Below are 11,192 nucleotides of genomic sequence, written 5' to 3'. Positions count from 1 at the left end.
AAAAAAAAAAAAAAAAAAAAAAAAAAGAAAGTCTTTGCATCTTTAGAGCCAGAAGAGCCTTAGGGATAGTGAACTTCAACCCTTCTTACAGATAAAGAGACTGAAGGGCAAATCTCATGACTGACAGCAGAAACAGAAGGAAAATCCTAGTGTTCTGATTGCCTAGTCCTCCTACTGGAGTACAGAATTAAATGATTCTTCTGGAATATCGATTGTTCTCAAAGATTCAGGGGTGGGTGGGAGCAAACTTTTTTTATATGTAACAGGTATGCTACAGAGTTTAAAAAAAAAAAAAGAGTCACGTAAAACATGAGACTTGAAAGACATGCCATTCAGTCACCTTGAGTTATTCATTCTTTCTCTCCTTCCATTCAAGATACATGGTGAAAATGTTTAAAAATCCCAGTGCCTATCCCAATTTCCCTACCAAAATATGACAAAACTAAAAGAGAACAGAGAACATGACACCCAAAGTAGTCATGTATAATTACTTTACACATATCCAGATAGATCCAGCGTAGTTGAGAATAAAGCAAGTGAGGTTATTAAGCTCTTCTCAGATAGTTTACTGAGCATCTACTACAAATCTGGGCCTGGGTTTCACTTATTCACTCTATTATTCAATAGACACATATGGAACACCTACTAGGAGCTAGAAGCTATGACATGCTCTGTTGATATTAAGATGAATAGACAGGGGAAAGCAAAATTAAACCCACAATTACAGTGTGTTGGATTACTGTAACAATCTAACAGTAATCTGTAGAACCAGGTGTTATGGCCAAAACTACTCAACTAGGTTGACTCAGAGAAGAATCAAAGTGGAAATGACATTGGGCTGAGTCTTGAAAGACAACCAGGTGTTTATCTAATGGAATAATAGAAAAAGAAGAGAAAATAGTGGGGACAACCCATGCAGAGGTATGAAAGGGTGAGGAGTCATCTATAAGCAGTTGAAGAGAGGATCCAGAGAAGACAATATTACAGACATGAGCATTGTTTTTGTGCCATCTAGCACAATGTGGGCAAAGCCAAACAAGTTTTTAAAATAATAATAATCTACCCTCCTTGAGCAACATACTGTAGAATGGTGAATGAGGGAGCCCATCCTTGAGAGCTGGATTCAGAATGAAAGAAACTTATTCTTGTATTTCCTCTCTTTAAAGCCTTAGATGCCTTCCCAGCTTTCAAAGTCCTCTTCCAGCAAAACTGCTAGGATTTCCAGAATCCAAACAGAGTCCTTGAAAGGAAGGAATGATCAAATCAAAGAGGGGACATGCATCCCCATGATTACCATAAAATTTTGTCTCCTTTCTAAGTCCCTTGGTATGTAGATCATAGCCCTTTTCTGCACTAGTAAGAGATAGTAGGTGATAGACATGAGTTCCAGGTTTCACTACTTTAAAACCGTGTGACTTCAGGGAAGCCACATATCTCTCAGGACATTTTTCTCATCGTAAACACCCTGCTAGTTTCAATGTGGAGCTTAGACATGATGTGAGGCAGAGCACCTGTTACAAGGTCTAGCCTATCCTGGGCCTTCTACGGGGCAGCTGCTACCAGTATTACACAGTTTCGTTCATTCATTCAACAAATATTTACTGAGGACTTACCAAGTAGAAGCCAGAAGAAATACAAAAATAAATCTGAATTGGATTTTGCTCTCAAGGACCTCCCAATCTATAGAAGAGATATAGGACCAAGCCAAATAGCTATACCATAAAGAAGAAAGCATTTACCACCAAGAGAAATTACTGGGGTAGTTGGGAGGATGGGTGGGGATTACTTGTAGAGTGGAGGGATTTGGTAAGAGAGAAGGGGAAAGGACTAGGGGCTGGCTAAGTATAAAAGAGAGGAGAAATAGCTGAGCTAGTCACTCTTACGCCTTCTGATGTGGGTATAGCGAGTATCCATGGGACCCTTTCACAAATGAAATAAAAGGGGTTCCGGGAAGTATCACAACTCACTCAACTCAGAACTCCCCACCTCTAATCCAAAACATTTGCCATTAAATCTATCTCCTATAGCTAGGGCCATTTGCAGATGGTAGGGGGCAAGACAGGGGAAAGTAGCAGGAAGGAGGTGATGGGGTCACCGGGCACTGTCACAGGTCAAGGCAGAGCAGACGCAGCGGGGCGCGCGGTAAGAGGCGGAGGGCAGGGGCGGGCCGGCAGGGAAGGGTGTGTGGAAGGGCAGGCCAAGGGGCGGGGAGAGGGGTGCGGGACGCACTCAGAGGCCGTCCAAGACACTGACAAGCCGCAGAAGCCCAGTTCGCCGGCCATGAAGCAGCGGTTCTCGGCGCTGCAGCTGCTGAAGCTGCTGCTGCTGCAGCCGTTGCTGCCACGAGCCCTGCGCGAGGCGCGCTGCCCTGAGCCCTGCAACTGCGCGCCCGACGGCGCCCTGCGCTGCCCCGGCCCGACGGCCGGTCTCACTCGACTGTGAGTACACAGCGCTGCTGTCGCGGCCCCCTCGATACAGGACCCTCAATCGCCTATGCCATCTTCCCTCCCTACTCCTTTGGTCCTCTTTCCCTGGAAGCTTGGAGAAAGACACTGTGCCCTATCCAATTTCCCCGTTTTAGGGTGATGAGAACCCAAAGCTTGGTGGTTGTTTTTGCCACCCCATGCCCCTGAGAGCCCAGCCCCGCTCTTTCCCCCTGTTTGGGGCTGCGGCTGGGGGAGTAGAACTATTCGGGAGCCTCAGGAGAAGGCCTGCTCTCTGCCGCTGCTTGAAGGGAATATGGGTGTGACGCTCCTCAACTCCTCTAGCAGGGGTCTCTGCCAGAGAAATCTTACAGGCCTTTGAGCCTTGGGCCAGCCACGTCAGGGAAGGTGAATGTGGGCTTTGGCACCCTGTCGTCCTCTAGGAATGGAGTGCTCAGGCCCTATGACCAAGGGTGACCTCATCTGTCAACTGACTGCTGGCGGTCACACGGGCATCTTAGTGAGCATACAAGCCGCTGCTCCGCCGTGCCCAGATGTGCTTGAACTTCAGTCTCGTGGTCTAATGGACCAAAGGCCCTGTGCCCTGCCGCTGGCACTCGCGCACCCCCTCCACGCTCACAGGCCTGATTGAAGGATTGTATACATCAGCAAGCAGGCGGAAGCTGTTGTTTCCAGAGTGATGGGGTAAAGAGGAGAAGGAGGACCTTTAGCACTACTCGTCTATCAGGGTGTCATCAGGTCTCCTTTCTCCCATTTAGAAAAAAAGTGCTACATATTTTATAATCCTATTTACATGAAATGTCCAGATAAACCGAAAGTAGATTAGTAGTTGCCAGGGCTGGCGAGGCGGATGGGAGGGACAGTGGGTGACTACTAATCAGTGGGTATGGGCTTGTGGGGGGCTGATGAAAATTTTGTAAAATTAGATTGTAGTGACAGTTGCAAGTGAACATATTAAAAAACACTGCATTGTCCACTTTAAATTCTATAGTATAGGATTTACATCTCAATACAGCTGAGAAAAGGAAAAAAGAAAGGAAAAAAAGACAAAAGACAAGAGTATCTAAAAGGCTGGTAGCGGTCTTGATCATGTTCTAACAATTAGAGATGATGGAATTCTGTGCTGGGGAAGGAAGGAGACCACCCCCTCTGCCATTTCCTTTGAGCCCCAAGAGTCTGTCAGGGACCCCTTTCATAGAGGAGACTCACCCTCCCTGCCAAGCCAGGCTTCTTCCTGTGGAAAAGTTAAAGGCCTTCTGGGAATAATTGAGGTTGAGAGATACAGTTTAAGGGTTGAGGGGTTTATATTAATTAGTTTCCATTAATTATCTTGTCAGCTCCATTCCCTGAAGGAATGGACCATGCTGATAGAATTTATTTCAATCAATCCACAAATCCATGGAATAGGCCTTCCAAGTTCCAGCCCTGGTCCATCCCCGACAAGCCTGCCGTGTTGCTCTGAAGAATGACTGTACTATGAATAGACTTTCTCACTTGCCTGCTACTTATTATACAGATTAGAAGAAACTGAGATCCAAAGAGATGGAATAACTTGCTCAAGGTCCCACAACTATTGAGTAGCAATTCAGGACTTTATCTATTAATTATCTTTTTAAATTTGCTCATCTTTGTAAAAAAAACTACTGCTTTCTTAATAAAACACACACACACTCTCAATTTCTTAGTACTGAGCAAAGAACTCCCACTGGGGGCATGAATGGGTGGGCCAAGTCCCAGTTCCTTTTCAATTTGGCTTTTCAGTGAGATCTCTCAAGGGCTCCTGCTGCCACGTGCTGTTCTCAGGAAGGGACCCCCTTCCCAGGAAAAGGCTGAAGTTAATTTTTTTAAAAAATCCCACTTTCTCCTGCTGCCTTTCAGCAGGGTTTCAAGAATCCTAGAACCCCTCAAAAATATTTGATAGGGCTGACTAGGTTTGGGGGTAGAGACCCTGAGCATCCACCACCAGGAACATCCTCTGCCAGTCATTTAGCCTCCTTAGCCAAGCGTGGTGACCCTCACAAGGTTGCATTTCCTGAGCACCAGATGGTTGAGAGATGCCCTCCTCTTTCAAGAGATGCCCTTGTCACTCTGTGGAGGTTGAGCCTATGCAGGCTGAAACAGGATAACTTTTGGCACAACATAGTGACACCAACATCCATATGACAAGAGAGGTGCATGTTAAGCAAAGGGAGGGTTGTTACTTTAAGGCAATATTTCTCAAAGTATGGTCCTAGCCCAACAGTATGAACATCACCTGGGAAATGTTAGACTGCATATTCTCAGGCCCCAGCCCCAACCTACTGAATCAGAAACTCCAGGGGTGGGTCCAGCAGGCTACATGTTAACAAGCTCCTCAGGTGATTCTGATGCATACTAAAGTTTGAGAACCAAGGCACAGCTCTCCAGGGGGGTATCATCTTAGAGACAAAAAAGTATATTTTAAATGTCTTTGTGCCGTACACTTCCCTTCCCCACCCCCCCAAAACATGCATAACACCTATTTATTGCAAAAAGGCATAAAACTAAAATCCTAAACCCAGAGGCAGATGGAAAATAAGCAGAATTGAAGAAAGTTTTTTATTTTTCCTCAAAGAGGACTGTAGGAAGGAATCCATGGAGGACAGACTGAAGATACAGGGAACGAGGGAGGAATGTTAATTGTTAGAGTCAGATCTCAGTGGGGGTAGGAGGAGAGCATCAGTCTAACAACAGAGGGGAAAGATTAATCTTAGAAAGAATAAGGATAGTTTTGAGTCCTGAGGGAAGAAGACCGTGGGTAAAGGAATAACTCAATATTAAAACAAAGGACAGGAAAAGTGGACAGGTTCATACTGAAATCCTCTTTTCTTGATGATGAATGCATGAAATGATAAACAGTAATTATGAGACAGAAAACTGCTATTGGCAAGTTATCAGTTCATAAAAAAAAGAAAGCTTAAATTATGAGGTAAGTCTTCCAGGAGGAGAGGATGTGGTCTTGCACTACATTATAATAGACTTTGCCTCTGCAGAGAGAAGGGGAGCACTCCAAGTTCTCAGGGTTGGAGGAGGCAAGTACCACAGAGCACCTTAGGATTCAGCATCAGTCCCTCAATAGATGTTAGTTTATGCTTTAGTCATTTGGGGTCCTAGTAACCTTACCTTCTAAGACTTCCATCTGAAGTTCACTATTTGGTTTAAGAAGAAGAATAAAAACAAGGTACATGGATTATAGCTGCTTATCACTGGCAAGCCCACTGCTTACAAATTTTGAAAATGGCATCATTCAAATCTTTACTCCCCTTCCATATTTTATGAAAAACATAGGTATTTAAAATCTAAAATGTGATACAAAAAATAACCTCCCACATTTCATTCATTTTAATTGGGGAAAAAAATGAAAGAAAAAATTGATTTAAAAAATTTCCTTTCCTTTCATATTAGTTCTAGGCAACTGGAAAGAGGAGAAGAAAAAAATCTCACCTTGCCCATGGTTATATAAAGATCTTTGTCTCTATGACAACAGAAAGGTTGATCTGCTTGATATGGAAATAGCTTCTGAAAAATATGTTAGTAAGAAAATGCTAATAATAATTATGGCAATTTCTTTCTTGCATGTTGTACCTACTGAACAGAAATTAAATTTTTAGACTTTGATACAAGACATAATCCAGAGGCCTTGGCAAGACATTGGCTTGGTACAAAAGTAATTGCCATTTCTTTCAATGGCAAAAACCGTGATTACTTTTGCACCAACCTAATACAATGTTCATATCAATCCAGCATTACTGTTTCCTGACATCTTTCTTGAGTGTCTTCGTCTTCCTCCCACTTGCAGTGTAAATCAGGGTCCAAAACAGTGTTCAATGCCATAGAGGGATGTACATGTGAAGGGTGTGGTTCCTGTCCTTGAGAAGCCCACAATCTAAGTGGAAACACCGCCCCACCCCAAGAGATTGGTATAGGTGTAGAGAGAGACAACAAGGCTCTAAGGAATTCACAGAATGAATTAATCACTGTGAAGTCTCCAAGGGAAGGCTTCATGGGCCAAGTGTTAAGAAGCTGAAGTGTGAAGAAGGAAAGAGGGGTCCTGGTGGAAGAACCACAGGTTAAAGTCGACTAGAGATTCCTTGCTGAGAACCAAGGAACAAGGTTGAATAAATTCTTCCCAGACTTTGGGGAGGAAATATTTCTCAAGAGAAGACATAAAGTTGGGAGCTTTGATTACTCAGAGGTTGTGCAAAAAGAAAAAAAATTCCCAATCTTGACTAATAAGCTTCCAGTGAAAGTCATTATTTGATGATTTGTGGCAAAGGCATTAAATAAAAACCATGATTAGGAGTCACTTCCCCATGAAGCCTTCCCTGATGCCCACTGCCCCACCCCCACTCCACCTCCAGCTTCCCCATCCACATACTCACTTCAATATCCTGGGCTTACATACATTTTTGTACATATCCCACCAAAATGCAACCATTTGTTCAACATGTGCCTCTTCTGTCAGAGCAGGTTTCCAAATCTTAGCAATATTGACAATTGGGGCCAGATAATTCTTTGTTATGGGAGCTGTTTTGTACCTTGTAGAATATTTTCCAGCATCCCTGGCCAGAAGCACTGCCCTCCCAAATTGTGACAACCAAAAGTATCTCTAGACATTTGCCAAATGACCCCTGGAGGGGGCAGGAGGCAATTACTCCCCACCCCTTGGTTTTGAATCATCGTGCTAGAGTAAGAACCACCTGAAGAAGTGTCATTCAACTCAGGGTTCCCAGAATTTTACATGTAGTATAATTAAAGTGTTTACTGAGTTTCATGATTAAACTGAGATAGCTGAATAGGAACAATTAACTTGTGCAAAAAAGAAGCATGTCTACATTAGCTAGCATGCATTGCATCTAAATGTTATTTTAAAAATCTCCATTTTAGAAAATGGGGAAGTGAGAAAATGCTATAGGTTCTGAAGGGAGTTATTTGTGTTATCTCAGCATCCAGGTCCTATAATAGAATTTGTAGGCTTCCAGTCTATCGTTTGAATGGGAAATAGCAGACATATCAACTTCAGGGAAGCAAGACCTGAAGCTTACCTATATTAGTATATTCCATCTAGATTGTTTCCATTTTATTTTTTTAGACTCACTCAGTAGGGAAGAATCAATCCCCAGCCCCAAGATTCCTTAATAAAAACAAACTGAAGAACAAAAACCACCAAGACAGCCTGAATTGAGACAGATGGGCTCCTGTTGTAGGACACAAGGTAGCAGCCCCCAGGAAAGAATCCACAGACAGAAAGAAGACTACCACACTCTTGCAAGTAAGACAGCTTGGCCCTACCCTCAGCTTTCCTAAATCTGGGCCAGCCAAAAACTCTCAGAATTAAGAAAGTTTATGTCCTACCTCCCTAGCCTACCCCCACCACCACCACAACCACCCCTAAAGAAACAAAGGCCCAAGGTTGAGGTTAATCTTGAACCTTAGTTCTGACTCAGCTCTCCCAGCCATGCCTTCAAGGCAACTCTTAAACCTGACCTTGCTGATACACAGACTCCTCGGGAGAAGCTCAGGAAGGACTAGATTTTATTTGTTTAAAAACCACCCTGTTGGGGAAAGTGAATGATAGCCACTAGCAAGACTAAAAAACAAGCAACAGAGTTCCCAAAATCTCAACGCAAGTGTAGAGCCAAAAGGTTCACACACAGATCCCTTTGGCATTGGACCCAGCTTCCTCCTTGGAGAGCAACAATTCCTTGCGATTTTTCTTCATTTTTTTGTATTTCAAAAGCAGTAAATCAGATTAATTCAGGGCTCCAGTTCTGCTCTTTTGCCCACCTCTATCTTCCTCCTAAGCCCCTCAGTTGGCTTCTTTTCATGTCTTGAAATGAGGCAACAAAGGTCTCTTTCCAAAATATAATCTCCCAGAGTAGCTGCACCAAATGGTGTCTTGGCCATGTGTAACTCTGATCTTACACTTGAGGTTTTAAAGCCAGTTGAGTCACAGTGGTGAAGAGAAGCCCTGCTGCTCACTTCCACAGCCGAGAGGGCTGGCTCCACGGGAGCATATGTGCTTTGTTCCGGCAGCTCCCCTTGGCTGCAGAAAAATCATACTTAATGCAGATTTTAGCAAATTCCCACCCAGCTTTTTTCTCTTATGAAGGGAATTAAAATAATCCCTCCCACCAGGCAGGTGGGCTTTCTGACTTGGTGGGCAGCTTCTAGCTGCTTCTCCACAGGGTCCTCATTTACTCCTAGCTTCTGCCTCACTGGGAGATGACACCACCTCCCGGCAAACCACTCACAGCTGCTCTCTATGTGGCCCTGAACCTCAGCTCCTTAATGCCGCCTCAACCACATTCAGAAAAGTACAATTTATAAATAAAACTCAATTTTCAGCATGAAGATTTAATCCCTTGCTGCTGTTACATTTGTCCTTGACTCTGATGTAATGAGGTTACGCTACGCCTGGGTTCCTAATTGCACCTCATGAGTAGCAGCAGACAGCATTTCTGAGCCCACTGAGGTGGGGATGCTCTGGTGTGACAGGGTGGGGTCCAATGCAGTCCCCGAATTATTCAAACTGATCAACAGGACAGACTGGGCAGAACTGGGTTCTAGCACCAGGTCTCCTTTGCCTAATTTGCGCTGTAGGTATTGACTCAATGATAAAATCTCTTTGCTGTCTGTAAAAGGAACGTGAAGATTCCTGTCCCTGAGTGGGGCCAGATATAGTGAAGATAAATGAGACAAAAAAAGCCAAAAGTATGGAAATAAAGTTTTCACATAGTTACAAGGTATTATTGTAATAATCTGATAATGCAGAGAAGACTAAAAAACCCACAGCCCATATGTGAGGTTGAACAGTAAATATCTATCATCCAAGGGGCAAGCCTGATGGAACAGTTTTGTTCCTGGGAGGTGTTAATTAGAGAAAATGACCTACTAGGTCTTCTCAACCTGGAAAGTGAATACATTAGAATCCCAAAATAGCAGAGCTTATTATTGCCTTGAGTCTAATTTCTGGCCTTTTCAGCCCAGACTGAGCTGCTTCAGACACATACCTCCTAATATCTGATTATAGGCTGTTTTTGGTCATGTCTGCCCAGCTAGAGCATCCAAACCCATTCTGGATCTTTTCCTCCCCTCTTTCCCCATCCCTAAGCCTCAGACTGGACACACAGAAAGCCTTCAGGTGAGACTTGTTGGCCACCTCGGAACTACGTACTGAAATGTATAAGATAGCATGCAGGATCCAAAGACACCATCTCTGCCCTCCAGGAGCTTATAGTCTTCCAGATGTAGAAGAGGTATCTTCTCTAATGACTACAGGGAAATGGAGAACGTGATAAATGCTAGATAAAGGTTATAAACAAGATAGGCGTTCAGAGCAGGGAATCATCTCTTCTAGCCAGAGTAACAAAGAGGCCTCAGAGGAAGTGTCATTTGAACTGTGTAGTGCTCTAAGGCTCATTCTCTATAGAGGCAGCTGGGCTAACATGGTTATCCCATAAGCTCAGTTCTGGCCAGCTTAGAGAGGCCACTGAGGAATCACTATTCAAAGCCTTTGGTCCTCTCACTGAGCACCAGCATATGCCCTGTGTTATGGGCTGTCCAGAGAATAGTGGATTACTTCACCCTGGAAACCTTGGGTGGGGCTCTGGGTAAGTCTTTTTTCATTTGCATGCACTAGATATCAATTCTCAACATTTTAATCATAAGAGATTAACTTAATAGAAGGATAAGGAGGTAGAAGTATGCTGTGAAGATGTAAGGATAATATCTGGTATCTTAGCAAAAGGAGCTCAGGGAGCTTCTCCCTAGATTTACAAGGAGTCAGTTCCAAAAACGACTCCTCTCTGTCCCTCTATTATAAATTTCAAATTCCCAAAAGGAGAATCTGACTGACCCAGACACATTCAGCATAGAATCAATCTGCTCAGCCAGCAAGATTCTTCCACCATAATGCGACCAGCTCCGAGGTACTTCCAGAGAAGGGGGCATTTTTGATACAGGCAACCTCATAATGGTGGCTACCAGAGGGGATGAGCTAGTAAAAAGTGAAGGCACACATGCCAGTAATTTCAGGCACTTCAAACCCATTCTAGGCACAGTAGCTCACGCCTGTAATCCCAACTCTTCAGGAGGCTGAGGCAGGTGGACCACTTGAGGTCAGGAGTTTGAGATCAGCCTGGCCAACACGGTGAAACCTTGTCTGTACTAAAAAATACCAAAACATTAGCCCGCCGTGGTGGCTCATGCCTGTAGTCCCAGCTACTTGAGAGGCTGAGGCAGGAGAATCCCTTGAACTGGGAGGCAGAGGTTGCAGTGAGCCGTGATTGCACCACTGTACTCCAGCCTCAGCAACAGAGCAAGACTCTGCCTCATAAAAAGAAAGAAAAATAAGAAAAAATAATAATAAATAAAAGTACGTAGTATATCAGTTTCAACCAGCTTTTACACATTTACTTAAAAAAAAGTTTTTAAGTGTTGAGAAAGAGAAGCTTTTAATGAAAGAGCTTCCTGAAGCATATCTGCAATGTCTCTGCCTTGACAACATAATATTCTCTGCTTCTGAAAAATATTTTCAAGAAATTATTACAGGTGATGTAGACATTCCCCAGGGAGAATCCAACATGTAGTTTTATTTACCAGAGTTATTCTTGTCATGTTATATTATTGCTAGACAAATTCTAGTTTAAGGAGATAGAGATTAGGTTATTTTGCTTTGTTTCTTTAGAAAACTTTAAATGGGTTTTGAGTAAGGGCTTAGATATACTT

The 11,192-nt window shown here is 43.5% G+C and overlaps 1 protein-coding gene and 1 long non-coding RNA gene across 3 annotated transcripts in view; one reads left to right on the top strand and one right to left on the bottom strand.

Moving 5' to 3' along the window:
- Nucleotides 1-2,297, bottom strand: part of LOC108581631 — a 23,352-nt gene extending 21,055 nt beyond the window's left edge. Inside the window, exon 1 of the long non-coding RNA XR_001894096.2 lies at nt 2,230-2,297. This is a non-coding gene — a long non-coding RNA (uncharacterized LOC108581631). The remainder of the gene's footprint in view (nt 1-2,229) is intronic.
- Nucleotides 2,234-11,192, top strand: part of LHCGR (luteinizing hormone/choriogonadotropin receptor) — a 62,884-nt gene continuing 53,925 nt past the window's right edge. For both annotated transcript variants that reach the window (XM_009184166.3, XM_003908644.4), the window contains exon 1: nt 2,234-2,438. In XM_009184166.3, coding sequence (XP_009182430.2) covers nt 2,281-2,438 — 158 coding nt within the window. In that variant the 5' untranslated portion in view covers nt 2,234-2,280. The remainder of the gene's footprint in view (nt 2,439-11,192) is intronic.

This window comes from Papio anubis, chromosome 14 (assembly GCF_008728515.1).
Source record: "Papio anubis isolate 15944 chromosome 14, Panubis1.0, whole genome shotgun sequence".
Classification (NCBI taxonomy): Eukaryota; Metazoa; Chordata; class Mammalia; order Primates; family Cercopithecidae; genus Papio; species Papio anubis.
This window is presented reverse-complemented; position numbering and strand designations above follow the sequence as displayed.